The sequence below is a fragment of the Sinocyclocheilus anshuiensis genome, unplaced genomic scaffold (assembly GCF_001515605.1).
Source record: "Sinocyclocheilus anshuiensis isolate Anshui unplaced genomic scaffold, SAMN03320099.WGS_v1.1 scaffold2285, whole genome shotgun sequence".
Lineage (NCBI taxonomy): Eukaryota > Metazoa > Chordata > Actinopteri > Cypriniformes > Cyprinidae > Sinocyclocheilus > Sinocyclocheilus anshuiensis.
Window position 1 is genome coordinate 152,054 of NW_015552762.1, and position 18,825 is coordinate 170,878.

At 35.8% G+C, this 18,825-nt stretch overlaps 1 protein-coding gene across 1 annotated transcript in view; it reads left to right on the forward strand.

Moving 5' to 3' along the window:
* Positions 1-12,332, forward strand: part of LOC107667876 (pikachurin-like) — a 26,052-nt gene extending 13,720 nt beyond the window's left edge. The window contains exons 10-24 of the mRNA XM_016459606.1: positions 1,453-1,553; positions 1,640-1,740; positions 3,044-3,188; positions 3,366-3,555; positions 4,994-5,119; positions 6,583-6,826; positions 6,916-7,027; positions 7,879-7,995; positions 8,214-8,394; positions 9,507-9,530; positions 9,664-9,742; positions 10,441-10,584; positions 10,719-10,802; positions 11,040-11,143; positions 12,181-12,332. Coding sequence (XP_016315092.1) covers positions 1,453-1,553; positions 1,640-1,740; positions 3,044-3,188; positions 3,366-3,555; positions 4,994-5,119; positions 6,583-6,826; positions 6,916-7,027; positions 7,879-7,995; positions 8,214-8,394; positions 9,507-9,530; positions 9,664-9,742; positions 10,441-10,584; positions 10,719-10,802; positions 11,040-11,143; positions 12,181-12,332 — 1,904 coding nt within the window. The remainder of the gene's footprint in view (positions 1-1,452; positions 1,554-1,639; positions 1,741-3,043; positions 3,189-3,365; positions 3,556-4,993; positions 5,120-6,582; positions 6,827-6,915; positions 7,028-7,878; positions 7,996-8,213; positions 8,395-9,506; positions 9,531-9,663; positions 9,743-10,440; positions 10,585-10,718; positions 10,803-11,039; positions 11,144-12,180) is intronic.
* The last annotated feature ends 6,493 nt before the right edge of the window (positions 12,333-18,825 follow it).

The following is an 18,825-nucleotide window of genomic DNA, read 5'->3' on the forward strand; positions in this document are numbered from 1 at the left end:
ATCACACTAAGTCTTGGCCTGTCACACAGGGGCTACCGCTTGCTCTTGCATAAGCTCTGAAAGGAACTGTCTCAACAGACCTCTAGTGGCCACACCCTGTTAAAGTAGGTATCCTAGGATACCTAAGTGGAGTGGTGCCCAAGGTGAACGGGGCTTAAACCAGCTCAAGAAAGGGCACAAAGCAACTGCGCGAAGCTCTCACCATACAGGAATTTAGAAAAGAATGCAAAGAACTAGCGTGCGAACTTACCACAATGTGGATTTTAGAAAGTGCACAAAGCCTAGCGTGCGTGCACACTTACCACTACTGTGGATTTTAGAAAGTGCGCAAAGTTTCAACGTGCACACTTACTACTATGTGGGTTTCATAAAGTGTTAAATTTCCAGGCATCTGATCACAGATATCCGGAGGTACTGGGCCAAACGGGAGAGGCAAGCTCAAATACGACCCTCTAAGGCGAGGGGAGCACTGCCTGAGACAGCATACACAAGAAGGTTCTCACAAATGCCACCTATACTTCCCGCTCGATGCCTCAATACGCTCGCAATGAACGCGGATTGCCCCCTCAAGGACATTACATACGTGCTCTTTGCCCAAACAAACAACGCAGAGATCGTGTGTGTCATCAGGTGTCAAATAATGACAATGCGGATGCACACACCCTCTAAACGCTTTGCTAGTGCTTGCCATAACGATAGGAATATAGATCGCTCTTACCACGGAAATGCACGCTTCAAACAAAACGGTCAGTGAAGACGAAGAAGAGAATGACATGTTCTCCCGGCGCCTATTTATACTATAGTCGCACCGGTAGTGACGTCATGGGCTGTCGCCGGCCAGCGTGTTGTTGGTGTTTTTCAATGTATGCTTCAGACACGGGTCACGACGAGGCGTTCCCCATAGCGACCCCTAGAGGACGCAGTTCGAAGTTCCCTTGAAAGGGAACAATTATGTTGAATTATAATAATATTTCCCAATATAGCAGTTTTTACTGTATTTTTAATCAAATAAATGCAGCCTTGGTGAGCATAAGAGACTTCTTTCAAAAACATTTCATCTTACCAACCCCAAACTTTTGAACTTTTGTCATAAACATGGACTAAAAGTCACAAAATTTGAATTTTGAATTAATTAGGGTTTGGGCTAAAGGTCATGTTCTAGCACTGTGGATGTGGCTGTACACCAACATGGCAGTGATGAACTATGGGATGTGTGCCCAAGAGATGAATCGCTCTGTAATCTCAACTCTGTCACAGAAGATGATGACGGGCCAGAAAGCTTGTCCAAATGAACTGAAAGAAATCATTTTCTATGACCTTCAGTCATAGTGTTCGGATCTGTAGACTCTCGAGACTGAAACACACAGTATATGGAGGGTGTGTGTATGTACAAATCTAAGATTTAAAAAACGAGTGTCACAGGAAGTGTTGTAACCGCTTTGTATCCTACAGGTCTGACGGTAAATTTCCCCAAGTTCTACGGCTACTCCCACATGACGTTTGAACCTCTTAAAAACTCTTACCAGAGCTTCCAGATCAGCCTGGAGTTTAAGGTATAGTCACATATACAGGCAGACTTTGATGTGTTTGAGAGGTTTTTGAGACCAGACACTTATGAATGACTGCTCTGACCTCTCAGGCAGAGGCTGAGGATGGATTGCTGTTGTATTGTGGAGAGAATGAACAAGGCAGAGGAGATTTCACCTCCCTGGCCCTCGTACGGGGAAAACTACACTACAGGTATCTCCAATTTTAAATACAGTTCTTGCAAACTGTTTAATCTCCACAATTTTCTGCTGTTAAAAGGTTAGTTCACCCAAAAATGAAAATTCTGTTATTAATTACTCGCCATCGTGTTGTTCCAAACCCGTAAGACCTTCGTTCATCTTCGAAACACAATTTAAGATATTTTTGATGAAATCTGAGGGCTCTCTGACCCTCCCATAGGCAGCAAGGTAACTACCACGTTCAAGGTCCAGAAAAGTACCAAGATGATCGACAAAGTAGTCCGTGTGACATCAGTGGTTCAACTGTAAAGTTACGAAGCTACGAGAATACTTTTTTGCGCAAAGAAAACAAAAATAACGACTTTATTCCACATTTTCGTCTCTACTGCGTCACTTTGGATGCGCGTTCACAACAGTATCATGACGCGAGCGTGTGGCGGCGCTGACCCAGATGTGGAATAAAGTCGTTATTTTTGTTTTCTTTGCGCAAAAAAGTATTCTTCTAAATTCTAAATTTGTCTCACGGACTACTTTGTCGATCATATTGGTACTTTTCTGGACCTTGAACGTGGTAGTTACCTTGCTGTCTATGGGAGGGTCAGAGAGCCCTCAGATTTAATCAAAAATATCTTAAATTGTGTTCCGAAGATGAACGAAGGTCTTACGGGTTTGGAACAACACGAGGGTGAGTAATTAATGACAGAATTTTCATTTTTGGGTGAACTAACCCTTTAATTCACCTCATGCTGATTCCAGTCAAGTTTCGTTCTGTAGCTAATTTTCACCTTGGATATTCTTTGTATTTTAAAGTAATCCATACTGAAGATTTGCATACTGGATTGTGATTTCCACACACACACATACATATATATGTATATATATATATTGTTTTTGGTTATTTATATATGTATATAATATATATGTAAAACCAAAAACAAAACAAAAATGATTTTGACAAAATAAAAACGGAAACTAATTTTTGACTAATACTACATAATATTTACATAAGATTTATATAATACATAATATTTACATTGTGATTTTTTTTCTCTGACTTTTAACATTGATTCATGATCGTTTTTTCCATTTATATCCATTTATCGATTAATATTATTTAACCTAAAACTATCATTTTTTCATTGTTTCACCTAAAAACATTTTTTTGGCTTCACTGTAATCACAGGTATTTCCAATTTCACTTATCCTATTGAGTCTTATCGATTCATTTCTGCTTTTTTGTATTTTGATTGTTTTCTCTATGAATTTAAATTGATTTTGTGATTAGTAGTAATTGATCTTGAATTTTATGTGCACAGGTTTAACTGCGGTACAGGTGCAGCTCAGATCGTGAGTGACAGCTTCATTGTGATTGGACAGTGGCACACGGTCACAATATTTAGAGATGGCATGAATGGCTGGCTGCGATTAGACAGTGACACACCAGTGTCAGGCCGTTCTCAGGTATGCATGCTTTAATACACAAACACAGCACAAAATTATAAAATAATTGTAAAAAATTAAGTCGGGTGTTTTAGCTGGTTTTGTGTCGTCATGCTGTATTGACCAATCAGCATCCAGGACTGGAACTATCCATTTTATTAAATGCATCTAACAACTTCTGTTCTTTCTCTCTTTTAGGTTCAGTACACTAAAATAACATTCCGCACACCTTTGTTTTTGGGCAGAGCTCCGAATGCCTATTGGCTGGTGAGGGCGGTTGGGACCAATCGTGGCTTTCAGGGCTGCATGCAGAGTCTGACTGTCAACAGTAAAGCCATTGACATCCGACCCTGGCCTAAAGGAAATGCACTGAGCGGAGCAGACATCGGTTAGTTTGACATACCCCAAAACTATAAGTTTCCAAATACATTTTGTCTTTATTTTGAACAGTTTTATCAATTGTTTTATGATTTTCAAACCTAAATGTCTTCTTTGTGTCAGTTTGCTTAAAGTATGCTTGTCTATCTTTCTTTCAGATAAATGTAACTTGCTATAATATTTTGCTATCCCCCGAGGGTTCATCAGTTGATGAAAAGCTGACAATTAATTAAATCATAAATTTAAATGTTAAATAAATAATTTAATATAGAAAAAACACATACTAAAAAATATGAAGTATTTTATTTGTTTACCTGCATGTCATGAGATCATTAACCGACATCAGAGAACTGTGAACTTGCAAATGTGTTGTTAAAATATTGAAATATTAAATTAACTCAGGAGGTACAAGTAAATATTTTACACTACTGATCCAAAGTTTGGGGTCAGTAAGATTTTTTTATGTAATTAAAACTTTTATTCACCAAGGATACATTAAAGGGACAGTTCACCCAAAAATGAAAATTCTGTCATTAATTACTCACCCTCATATCATTCCAAACCCGAAAGACCTTCTGAACACAAATTAAGATATTTTTGATGAAATCCAAGAGCTTTCTGACCCTGCATACAGCAATGTAACGGAAATGTTCCCAGGCCCAGAAAGGTAGTAAGTACATTGTTAAAATAGTCCATGTGACATCAGTGGTTCAACCGTAATTTTACGAAGCTACGAGAATACTTATTAAAAATAACCACCTTATTTAACAATTCTTCTCATCTGTGTCTGTGTCCGCCATTTCAGTTACATTGCTGTATGCTTTCGAATTTCATCAAAAATATCTCAATTTGTGTTACGAAGGTCTTACGGGTTTGGAACGCATGAGGGTAAGTAATTAATGACAGAATTTAAATTTTTAGGTGAACTATCCCTTTAAATGAAACAAAAGTGGCAGTAAAGACTTTAAAATTGTCAAAATATTTCTTATATTTCAAATAAATACAAATAAATTCTGATTCTTTAAAAACTAAATGACAGTTTCCACAGAATTATTCAAAATTCAACATTGATAATTATAAGATATGTTTCATGAACAGTAAATCAGCATATTAGAATGATTTCTGAAGGATCATGTGACACTGAAGACTGGAGTAATGATGCTGAAAATTCAGCTTTGCATCACAGGAATAAATTACATTTGACAATATATTCAAATAGAAATCAATTATTTCAATTGAAACAATATTTCATAAAATTCCTGTTTTAACAGTATTTTTGGTCAAATAAATGCAGCCTTGATGAGACTTCTTTCAAAACCTGCCCCCAAATTTTTGAACGGCAGTGCAGTGATCTAATGCATTGATAGTCAGACATTTTTAAATGTCCACATACTTGTTGGGATCACTGTATGTGTTCAAAGCATCTTCTTCTCTTCTGTGTGTTTCAGGCGAGTGCAGCAACAGTGTGTGTGAGAAGGTCACCTGTGCTAATGGAGGAATCTGCTTTGCCAACCATGCGGACGGCTTCATCTGCCTGTGTCCTCTGGGCTATAAGGGCTTCCTCTGTGAGGAGAGTGAGTCACACACGCTGCCGTTTGCTGGCGTTCACACACACACACACACGCACACGCACACGTGCACACACACACACACACACACACACACACAACAACATGGCTTTGTGCCGTGACTTTTGCATGTGCACCACCACATTTTTAATTTTTAGAAACTTGTCAATTCAAGTAGTTTTTATTGTTTTTTCCCTCCTTATGAAAGAATATTTCTGAATTATTGTAATGCATTTGGACACTTAATTTCATATTTTTGACAATTAAATGAAAATGTGTTCTCGTTTTAATTTATATTTAAGAGTGCTGTTTTACCCACTTAAGTAGGACTTAAGTGCATCTTTAAATATAATAAGTACGGAAATCATAATAATATGCTGATTTGATGCTCAAGAAACATTTCTTATTCTTATTATTAATGTTGAAAACAGTTGTGCTGCTCAATATTTTTGTGTAAACGGTGATGCATGATTTTTTTCAGGGTTCTTTGATGAATAGAAAGTTCAAAAAGCAGCATTTCTTTGAGAAAGAAATCTTTTGTAACATTATAAATGAATTGTCTGTCACTTTTGATCAATTTCATGTATTCCTGCTGAATAAAAGTATAAATAAATAAATAAAAGTGGACTTATAAGTACATCTATAAATGTAATTTCATAATTACTTCTGTTCTCTTTGAAATATGGCCAAATGTACTGAAAAGCATTTATGGTAAACTAAAATATACTAATGTTATTTCTATTGAAACTTGTATCAAATGTATTTAAATATATCTATAATTACACATTTGTAATGATGAATTTGCAATGTAGTACTTTTAAAATGTTTAATTTAAATGTAATATCAAATAACACACTACAGTTAAAATTATAATCAAGTACTCTACATGTGCTTTAGTATGTTAACACATCAAAATAAGTGTACTTCTGTAAAGTACAACAAAAGATTATTAAAACAAAATGATTTAAAATATACTTTAAAGTAAAACATGTAATTTGACATTATTACAAAGTCCATTTTTAAGTGTACTTATGTTAAGAAACAAAGTTTACTTTTAACTAATGTTATATTTTCTGCAAGTACAGTTTTTAAAAATATATACTTTTAAAGTAAAATTTGAAGTGCACATTCAATATAATTAAGTGCTATTCGTTTTCAAAAGTAACAAGTGTCACACAGTTTCTCCGAAACACCTCAGTGCAAAAACACGAACATATATATCTTACAAGACATAACATACAGCATTTAACACTCAGGAACAAATGTAGTAGCAGTAATAATAAATACAATCTGCAGTTACCCGTCAACATTTTTAAACCTATTTGTTGTAAAAATGTGTGATGAATTGCAAAAGTGTGACTAGGTCCGAAAGAAGAGCAGTTGCAGTTATTTTCAGGTTCCAACACGAATGTGTGTCATTACCTGACTTCATATTTCTTCAATTCTATGGCTAATTCCTCTCGTTTCAGGTTTCCTGTTGTCTCTACCCCAGTTCAACGAGAGCATGTACTCGTACGCCAGCGCCCCCTGGCCTCAGCCATCCCACAACTACCTGTCCTTCATGGAGTTCGAGATGCCCTTCCAGCCGACCAATCCCGACGGCACGCTGCTCTACACCGATGATGCGGCCAGTCGTGACTTCCTGTCAATCAGCCTGGTGTGCGGATATGTGGAGTTTCGCTTCGACTGCGGCTCGGGTGTCACAGTTATCAGGTTGCAAAACAGATAGTAGATAACTGTGAATCCACAGCTGTTAAATATTTCGTAAGGACCGGACACAATATCTTTGCTTCTGTTGTCAGGAGTGAAGAGGCCATCGCTATGGAGGTGTGGCACGAGTTGCGTGTCTCTCGAACGGCAAAAAATGGCATTTTACAGGTAGACAACCAGAGACCAGTGGAAGGCATGGCAGAGGTGAACAGTTTTATATTATTTTAAAACATTTACACCACCATACAAAAGTTGGGGTCAGTAAGATGTTTTTAATAAATTGGAATATTTTTATACTCACCAAGGCTGCATTTATTTGTTCATAAATGCCATGAAAACGCCATAAAAACTGTAATGTTGTGAAATATTAGTGCAATTTAAATAACACTTTTCTATTTGAATATATTGTAAAACGTAATTTATTGCTGGGATGCAAAGCTGAATTTTCAGCATCATTACTCCAGTCTTCAGGGTCACGTGATCCTTCAGAAATCATTCCAATATGATGATTTGCTGAATATTTATAAGAGCTACTTCATATTTTTGTAGAAACTGTGATTTTTTTTTCTTTTACAGGATTCTTTGATAGAAATAATAGAAAGTTTAAAAGAACAGAATTGATTTGAAATAGAAATCTTTTGTAACATTATAAAATGTCACTTTTGATCAGTTTTTTTTATGAATGTTAACTATTAATTTCCTTTAAAAATAAATCGAAGTGACCCCAAATCTTCAAAAGTTAGTGTAAGAAAGTAAGTTTCGTTATATACTTTTAAAGCCGGAAATGTTATTTTTATTATTTTAGTTTATTAAATTCATCATTTTATTGTTTTATTCAGTCCACATAATTTCCTTTAATGACAGTGAAAAAACACATTTTGACACTTTTCACTTAATATGGGATTTTGAACATCATTTAACGACAACAAAATCTGTTCAATCAGAAATATATAATACAAGGGATCTGTATGCTTTCTTATTATTTTGTATGTATATAGTGTATTGCATAACAACACAAATATTAATAATAATCTTTCTGTCTCTCTCTCTCTCAGGGTGCATTTACACAGATAAAGTGTAGTTCTCCTCTCTATATTGGAGGAGTTCCTAATTATGATATTACTAAGACAAGCGCTGGTGTCCTGAGACCCTTCACTGGAACTGTGCAGAAGGTACTAGTGTTGAAGAAACTACAGACACCCAATGCACCCTGACAACCACATAGCAGCGTTAAGAAATAATCATGATTATTAAGTAGTGATTTAAGTAGTGTTAAGATACTTAGTGTTCAATGCTGCAACACCTGACTATTTACAACTGCACATGTGCAGATTTAATGTTTGAAATCTTAAAATGGTATTACAATTTTCAATCTTTCCTCCTGACCCAGATCACTCTGAATGACCGCACTATAGAGCTGAATCCCGGTCAGGCTTTTGGGGTGAACGTGTTGAACGCAGATCACCCGTGTGTGGAGAACCCGTGTGCTAATGGAGGAACATGCAGACCGAAGTGGGACGGATACGACTGTGACTGTGCGCTTGGGTATGATGGGAAACACTGTCAGAAAGGTGAGAAAACAAACAACTCGAAGGCATAGGTGCTCCTGAAGATCTGCTGTCCATAGTTTAGCTCCAATTTTAAGCGCACAAATCTGAAGCCGCTAATCCAGGGTTAAGTTCAGAATGCAATGCTTAAATACTTCTCACGCGGTTATTGCCAAATGCATAATGTACAGTATGCGAAAAACATATTTTATCCATTAAAAATAGAGTAGGCAGTATACAGTACATATTGTGCACCATGCAGTAATTAGTATGCTAGTATTCCATTCCAAAAGCAGGCTGTGTTCAAAATCCATACTACACTTACTAATTTATAGTATGTTAACTAAAACTACTAAAATACTTAAAAAGAAATTGATCATTGAAATAAAGCAGAAGTAAAATAAAATATAAATATTAGATGGAAAACTTGAGCTTAAATTAGAATGCTTAAGTTGAAGTGCTAAAATGACTAAAACTAAAGCTGAAATAAAAATGAAAGCTATATAGAAATAATAACAGAATTATTTTAATAATTAATATTATAATTATGCATTTTTAAATTATATTTAATATTGTATATCAACTACTAAAACTACTAAAACTTAAACTAAAATAGAAACAAAAACTTATAAATTATATTAAAATTAATAATAAAAAAGTTAGTTAATTAAAATCTTAATAAATACTATAATAGTAATTAAAATATCATCTACATTTGCCAAAATGTGCATTATAAAACCAGAGCACACTGCAAATAAATAAATAAATAAATAAATAAAACTGTATCCAACGATGCAATGCACTAGATTTAATCTTCCATGCCTGTAATGACTCCTCCTTGACTTAATTCTTCAGTTTGTTTTTTTAATGCAAAATTAGATAAAAATGGGAATAACTGTACGAAAATGACTGAATTCAGTGCTTCTCATATTATTAGTATATGACTGAAACTAAACTCTGCAGGAAGGCAGATCTCCAGGAGCAGGAATGAGCTCTAATGGAAAACTTTCTTTGCGTAGTACACAAACAGTATTTTATGTTTGAGACGTTGCTCTGATATTCCTTGCAGACTTCTTCCATAACACTTCAAAATCTTTCTTAAGCTTTTTATTCTGTTTTGTGCTCTCACTGTGCAGAATGTGGGAACTACTGCTTAAATAGTAAGTGCTCAAGTCAGGATGTCTCTCATTCATGTCTGCTGTCTAGTAAGAATGACTTTAGTGTATTTATGATGTATGCTGCCGTCTAGTACATGTTACAGAGCTGTGCACTCTTTGTCTTTTGCTGTATCAGCTGTCACTGAATCTATTGAGATCCCTCAATTCACCGGACACAGTTATCTGACATATGACAACAGAGATCTCCTCAAAAGGTAGAGTTTTTTTTGCTTTTATGCTCTATAACTGTGAGTGAATTGCTTCCTGCTCACTTTTTTCAGTAGCATTGGTTCTGGGAGTATTAATTTTTCTTATAGGAATTTATAGTCTTTGCACCCAACCAGCTATGAGGTGGATAACAACATTACAAAATTTGATTTTAAGCAAAAATTATTTAAAAATCAGACAAAAAGACTGTGTACTTAACTGTTTTAGTGAGGGAAAGAACTACAATCCAATAAAGCCTTGTGAATGACAATTAAAACAATGGTGAAATATAGAACTATTAATTTAAAGTTGTTGATTATTACTATAGAAACAATTGTTTGCGGTGCTTCATTGGAGAGTGCAATTTGCTCAGGGCAACTCTCTGATTGGTGAGCACAGCATCATGGGTAATGTAGTTTTTCCACTTTGAATTCCACTGTTAAACATGATTATTTTAAAGTTATAGTTATTTGAAATAATCTAAACAGATGGCTTCAACAAAAGCACATACCGTTGATTAACAACCATGGAGCTCGCAGCAGGTCTGTCTTGAGTCTTTATTTATAGGTTATCATCAAAAATCTATCACCCAATGGAGAAAATGTTTTTACTTCTATTGCACTCTATATGCTTCATATGATGTTTTTGTCTTTTCTGTGCTTACATGCATGCACACATGCTAATATAATGGTGCGTGTCTCTGCAGGGTGTCAGGTTCCAGAACAAACATGTTCATGCGTTTTAAGAGCACGTCTAAAGATGGTCTTTTACTATGGCGAGGAGACAGTCCGATGAGAGCCAACAGTGACTACCTGTCTCTGGGCCTTCAAGATGGAGCGCTCATTTTCAGGTATAACAACATATCCGTCTGCATGCACCCACATGCTTAAAGGCATGAGGTTTACATTTATGCATTTTTGCAGACAATAGAGGATCAACAGCATCTTCCTAAGATCCTCCTAACATCTCTTATTTTCTCTACAGCTACAATCTTGGTAGTGGAGCTGCCACTGTGGTCATTAACGGCACATTTAGTGATGGCAGATGGCACAGAGTGAAGGCTGTCAGGTAAGACATTTGCCATTAAATCATTATTTCAGCATGTCTTTCTTTTCAAAATTTCACATTTACAGTGATTCAGTGTGCTATGTGCTGTTTCTTTACTTGCTAGCAGTTTCTAAGTGGAAAAAGTAAATCCTACACCAGATTTCTTCAGTGTAGTTGAATGTCAGGCAATTTGTACCATTTAAAAGGGTTGTAGTTTTCTCAGTTTAACCAAGCCTTTATGTTTGTCTCTGTTTGAAGGGATGGACAGTCTGGTAAACTAACCGTCGATGATTACGGAGCTAAAACAGGGAGATCTCCGGGTAAGATGAGACAGCTCAACATCAATGGTGACCTTTACATTGGTAAGAATAAACACAATTATGAAGTTAATTATAATGATAAAGATAATGATGATAATTACAATAGATGTTCATACACTCTAAAATATCCTGGGTTATTTTTTTAACCCAAATGCTGGGTTGAGCCTTTTGGGGGCCTATATAGTTCAATTTTATGCAGAGCAACATACAGGCTCGCGGTGTGAATCACCTTTAAAGGGGTCATATGATGTGATTTCAATTTTTCCTTTCTCTTTGGAGTGTTACAAGCTCTTGGTGCATTATATTATATTATATTATATTAATCTGTTAATATATGAAGTAAAAAAAATAAGCTAGTAATATAGTAAAAATGAATAAACCCATTAGCTGGGTTAAATCAACACATTATGCTGGGTTAAATAAACCACCCAATTTGCTGGGTAAATTTAACCCAAGATGGGTTCTGTCCTATATTTACCCAGCCCTTGGGTTAATAACAACCCAAATTGGGTTGTTTTTAACCCAGTGTTTTTTAGAGTATTGTATAGAGTATAGTGTATACAAGTATGAAATAACACTACCGTTTAGTTTGTATGGAAAGAAATCAATTCTTTTATTCAGCAAAAATGCGTTAAATTGTTTAAAAGTGACAGTAAAGATATTGAAAAAGATTTGTTTTGCTGTGATTCATTGCAGAATCCTGAAATGAATTTATCAGTGGTTTCATAAAAAATATGTAGCAGCACAACTGTTTTCAACATTGATAATAATCACAAATTTTTCTTGAGCAGCAAATCAGCATATTAGAATGATTTCTGAAGGATCATGTGACACTGAAGACTGGAGTAATGATGCTGAAAATTCAGCTTTGCATCACAGGAATATATTACACTTTACAATATATTCAAATAGAAAAAGGTTATTTTAAATTATAATAATTTTTCACAATATTACTATTTTTACTGTATTTTTGATCAAATAAATGCAGTCCCCATGAGCAGAAGAGACTTCTTTTGTATTTGTCTAGTTCTGGTTGTGATTTTGATTTCAAATCTCAAAGTTTCCCACTGTCTCTCCAGGTGGGATGAAGGAGATCGCGTTGCACACTAACAGGCAGTACATGCGAGGTTTAGTGGGATGCATTTCTCATTTCACTCTCGCCACGGACTACCGTCTGTCTCTGGTGGATGATGCAGCTGACGGCAAGAACATCAACACCTGCACCAACTGAACACCTCAAAAACGCCAGCTACAGATTGCAAACATCAGTAACTGTGATCCAAGAACAACATCATCAAAATAACCACAACAATATCAGGAACACTAACATCACTGTCCACAGCTGAGAAGCAACAAATACATTTGCAGTTGCAGCCAAAATTAATATATGCCCCATTCAACCCTTCTAAATGATCATAGTTAGTCAACAATAAGCTATAACATAATAAAAGACCCGATCGTTAACCTACATCTGATGAAAAGCATTAAATATGTGGTGAGATGAGGATGAAAGTGTTTTCTTGTGAACTTTCCATTATACACCAATTCCTGCACCAACAGCAAGAGTTGGCGTTGTTTTTGTTTAGCTTCTGCACTGTCTGTGTAATAATGGAATGGTTTTCAAAGATGTACAGTAGTTGAATCACAGTAAATATGTTATTATATTTCATAAGCGAGCATGCAAATATTTGAATGCAAGACCAGCTCAGAGGTTGTTTGTCCATCATGCAACATTTGATTTTTAAAGCATACTGGATAGTCACAACTAAACATATGTATACGCCAAACTGTGTATGTTTTCAAATCTACAACCCCTTTTTTATGGCACTTACTGTATGATTCTGCAACCAGTTCTTGTCCTTAGTCAGATGGGTGCTCTTGTGGAGCCCGGTCTCATGAAAATATGTATAAATAGTACGCCAAATAAAAACGAAAACTCGTGGTATTGATACGCAAAAATGGACTTTGGCGTGCATATAATACGCAGTTTTCGCGTGCATATGATACGAAATTTGTTGGCGTGCATATGATACGCATCTACCCCACAACCCTAAACCTACCCATCGCGTAGCATATACATGCCAAAGTCAATTTTTGCGTATCAATACCATGAGTTTTGTTTTTTTCTATTTGTCGTACTATTTATACGCACTTCCATGAGATCGGGTTGTCTTGTGTTGTTCTCTTCAAGGGCAAAGAAAAAAAATATTTATTGTATTTTTTTATACCATTAATTTTGAATTAGTGTTTAGACTGACGAATTTATAGATGAAGATTGGTTGTGATGAATAGCGTAGTAAACGTCTGTCTCTTCTGAAGTAATGTTTGCACTGTGAGTTTTTAGGCTGCTTGTGGTGGAAGGACAAAGTGATGTGATTTTTCTTTTGTATGAGAGGTTTCTCTTTAACGTCTCTGCCTCTCTTTTCCTTCTAGCTACAAACTTTTATGAATCCCAAAGACTCTTTTATAGCTACTCTAGCTCTTTATTTTTGTGTATGTAAGTTAATGGATGTCTGCAAAAAAATGCATCTCTTAATTTTTCTGCCTTGATGTTTTAAAAGCCTATCATTTTGCCATCAAAAATGTGACTTACTGATTTTAATCATAAAATAAAAAGACTGTCAGACACTTCATGTTACGCGGGTGTATCTTTAAATTCATTGTAAAGCGTCGAATGGTGCGTCGACAAAATAAAAATACGGTAATTTATCACTTTAATATACATTTAAATATCACAAATATATCTCCAAATGTTTTGTTTTGTTTCTTTAATACAACCTAGTTAGCGTTTGGCTAACGCTGGCGCCATAAACAGTTTCCGTTGTGCGAGACGAACCTCAAATAGGTATTTGCGACCAATATGACCCTAAACGTAAGAAAATTAGAGTAAAATATTAAGAAATATTATTCAATGTTCTTCACCTTTAGTGCCATTTGATAAGAATGTTTGCTTGATTTAGGCCTACCTTTTATGTCATTTGATAAGAAGTGTTGCTTGATTTTATAATTTTTTTTAGATTATTTGCTTGATTACATATGAGGTGCTTTACCCTCAATAACAGAATCAAAACAAGAAATCACATTTTAACTGTCTACACTCTAAAAAATGCTGGGTTAAATACAACTCAGTGCTGGGTAAAATAGGGACAAACCCAGCAATTGGGCTGTTTTGACCCAGCGGTTGGGTTAAATGTTTAACCCAACCTTCTGGGTAGTAACCCAACCGCTGGGTCAAAACAACCCAATTGCTTTGTCCCTATTTTACCCAGCACTGGGTTGTAGGCCTATTTAACCCAGCATTTTTTAGAGTGTATCATCTGACGCATGCAGAAAGCTCTGCGTATTTTAACACTAGATGTCAGCAAAAGATTTCTGATAAAAATAAAGGTTAAGCCCATTCAAAGAAGATTGAGGTATTTTTTTGTTATGCTAGTGATGTTTCCAGCCGAAGATGCGAATTTAACTTATGCGCAAAAACTGGAATATCGCACAAAACATTTGGTTTCCATCCAACGAGTCAAAGAGAACAAAATCGTCACTTCCTGATAAACTGGCACTAAATATCTCTAAGAAAACTAGGAGAAGCCACTGAATATAATAATTTTCATATGTAATAAATTACTTGCGCTTCAGAGAGAGCAGACGTAACACAATAAACGCGGTCGTTGCTTTTAGAGGTGGATGCCTGCTGTTTGGGAACGCAGTCATGTAAGACAGTAATTATACAGAAATACTTTGATGACAGGCTTTCCTCAGGCATTTCAGAACGACCAAAACAACATATAGATGCTGTGAACGGGATCGGTCCGCTGGTTAGTCAATTTATCCCGTCTCATAGCGCAAAGTCACATGACTTTTTCAATGCGCATGGTAGAATTTATTCGGTAAATGTGTTTCCATCGTAGTTTATGCGCATTTTTTCTTATCGGATAAAAAGTTTATCCTACTCAGTTGTGCGCATAAGTTTTTTATGCGCATTTTTAGAATTTATGCGCATACAAATAGGTGGATGGAAACAATGTCATACATTTGGAATTTGACTGTACACTCTAAAAAATGCTGGGTTAAATATAACCCAGCGCTGGGTTAAATATAACCCAGCATTTTTTACATGTGGATGGAAACAATGTCATACATTTGGAATTTGACTGTACACTCTAAAAAATGCTGGGTTAAAAAGGGACAAACCCAGCTACTGGGTTGTTTTGACCCAGCAAAACAACCCAACCGCTGGGTCAAAACAACCCAATAGCTGGGGTTGTCCCTTTTTAACCCAGCGCTGGGTTATATTTAACCCAGCATTTTTTACATTAAACTGTCTATTGTCACAGTAGATTTTGATGTAGGCTATTTGATTACAGGGAAATTTCATGTCCCCACATTTTTTTGTAATATCCAAGGCATCCTCTGTCGCATAAACCCAAATTTGATCTTGGACAGAAAGCATTCTGGCTGATAAATGAGAATTGTCAAACAAGCAAGTGACAAAAGTGCAGCTGAATTGATATCAGTTTCAGGTAATCATGACACACCTGTTCTTTGATATTCAATGTGCCCATGTGTTAATGCCCTAAAATACCCTTTTTTCCCTTTCTTTTCTCTGTCCAGGTTGACACATTTCTCCACTTGAAGCTGACGTCTGAGCCCAACAGGGGATCAGCAAGTAATCAAAACTATTCATTCCAGATAAAAAAATTACATGACCATTCATCTTGGCCTAAAATAAGAGTAATCCCAAGACAACAAAAGATTAAGATGCGACATGACTCTGATAGCAAAGTTTAAAGCCTTGGTAAATTACACGTTATCTTATTTCACTGGAGAATAGATTGCCAGTCATGTGGAGTCAAGAGAATTTACGAACTCGTAATTTATTTCCATGCAAACGTAATGCTTTCCAAGAAAATCTGTCTATCTCTGAAGACCGAGAAAAAAGAAACAAAGATTGTGATTTAATTGCAAATTGACTACGTAAATGACAATCCAAGTGAAAGCTTATTTTCTGTATGCAATTGGCAGATTTTCTAAATAATGTTTTATTTTTGCACCTTAGACTCGATTTGTCACTTTCCTCTATCTGCTTGTCTTTTGCATGGGTTGAAATCACATTTCAACCTAACATTCAGTCTTTATATGATGTAATGCTATTTGTGCACGATATTGCAAAACATTCTCTTGATTAAACAGACATTTAATTTCATACCATTGTTACATTAATGCACAATGCTACAGAGGGATGATTTGTTCAAGATAGGCTAAAGAGGCTTATGTTGGCCTATACGCATGCAGCTGTCCTATAGAAATGTCAGACTGTTTTTGTGTGTCACGCTGGATCCAGGATCACCAAATCTCTCCACTTTTCTGAAGGAAAGTCTAATCGTTATATTGAGTTGAGAATGTTGTGGGTGGTTGCTAGGGTGTTGCTATGCAGTTGTTAAGGTGTTCTATGTGGTTGCTATGTAAAAGATCTTTCCCGCAAGTCTCTTGGTCTCTACTTCAATGTAAATCTGTAGGACACACACACACACACACACACACACACACACACACACTACTATTCTTTTACTTAGGTCAGTAAGTTTTTAAAATAAGTCTCTTGTTTACCAAGGCTGCATTTATTTGCTTAAAAATATAGTAAAAAAACAGCAATATTGTGCTTAAAAATGTTATTACAATTTAAAAGCACTGATCTCTATTTGAGTATATTTTAAAATGCAATTTATTCTTGTGATCAAAGCTGAATTTTCAGCATCATTACTCCAGTCTTCAGTGTCACATGATCCTTCAGAAATCATTCAAATATGCTGATCTGCTGTTCAAGAAACATTTATGTTCATCATCACTGTTGAAAACATTTGTGCTGCCGAATATTTTTGTGGAAACCATGATACTTTTTTTTCTAGGTATCTTTGATGAATAGAAAGTTCAAAAGAGCAGCATTTATTAGACATTTTTGTTAAACATTGTAAATGTCTTTACTGTCACTTTCGATCAATTGGATGCATCCTTGCTGAATAAAAGTATGAATTTCTTAAAAAAAAGTCTTACAGACCCCAAACTTTTGAACGGTGTACACTCATCTCTATTAATCACCTTTATTTCTAAATTATGTGAGTTATGCTCCTGCAGACCTCATCTCTCAGATTAGGGGTGAGAACCTCTTATGTTCCAGGTTAGTTAGATTGATTCCTTGATCTATAATGTAATCTGCTGGAGGCTGTTGTGTTACTGTGAGCACGCTTGTCATATAGGCTGAATTAGAGTAATGCTGTTATTGTCAGTGAGGTTTTAGCTAAAATGTAGGATTATGGAGAGAGATATAATCCCACATGCAGCAGCCGTTGACTGCCGTGGAGAGAACAGAAGTGATGCCTGGATTACGGTGCTAAAGAATTGAGAGATCATGAGGACAGACACACAAGGTCTCTTAGGATGAACCATTAAGCTTTTTTATTCACTGGTTTTTGTAGGATAAAACAAGGTGGTCACAGTCGAAAGTGTCTTTTCTGCTAATGTTATAGCAAAGCTTTGCATTTGCCAAATGTGCAGCAGTAAACAGCAGACAATAAAATCAAGCTCGCTGGAAGTAGTAAGTTACCTGAAACTTTTTTTATGAATACTTTGAATTTGACATACAATTTTTTTTTTTTTACAAGCAGTTTTTTTTTTTGCCTGCACTGTAAAAAAAAATCCGTAAAATTTACGGTAAAAAAACGGCAGCTGTGGTTGCCAGAATTTTACTGTAAAAATACGGTAGCAACATTTGAGGTTTTACGGTTTTAACTTAAATTTACCGTTAAAAACTGTAATTTCATTAACTGATATAATGTTAATATACTAACCTATTGAAGTACTGAAATCTGTTTTGTGCCTTTGTAATACACTGATAACCACCAAATGCAGGTGGTGATGAGAAAGCCACATGATGAACCAAAGCTCATCACAAGCAGCTTTTAAATAATAACATATATAGAAGGTGCACAGTGTCATTCACACAAACACTAAACACCATCATGGTGACACACATGAAACTGAAATAATGCAATAAACATTCATTTAACAACATTAGGTGCAACACACAACCCTAATATACAAAACTGATACGAAAAAAATGAAGAAGAAACATAGTTATTTCAACAAAAAAACCCATCAAATTTGAAATGTAACGCAGGGAATTCTGGGAATGTCAATTTACGGTTATTCACTGTAAATTATCACTTCGTCTTTTTCACTTCCAAAAACAGTATACATTTGGCTGTGTTCAGGTTGCTCTGTGACATTTCTGAAGAGCACAGATGAACTTAAATCACTGTGGCTGTACATGTTCAAACACCCATTCGCTCTCTCTCATTCTGAATCTCTCTGACCCTCACATCCATTACAGACCTGATGAATACATTAGTGATGAAAGACGGAAAGCACTGTAATCTATCTGACACACGGTCTCATTTCAACTTTAGTCTCATCTCATGTTGTTCTTCTCTTCTTCTAGTCATGTTCAAAGAGGAGAGAATGTGAAATAACCACCAACTGTTCACTTTTCATATAACCTGCTGCTTGTGTGTGTGTGTGTGTGTGTGTGTGTGTGTGAGATGAGCGTGGGATCGCTCTGAAGACACACAAAAGCTTGGGTGGGACAGATGCTGGAGCGAGGGGTGTGTCATGTGACATGACAAGTAGGTCGCAGTGTGTCCATTACTAATAGTGTTTAACTAAACTCTCCC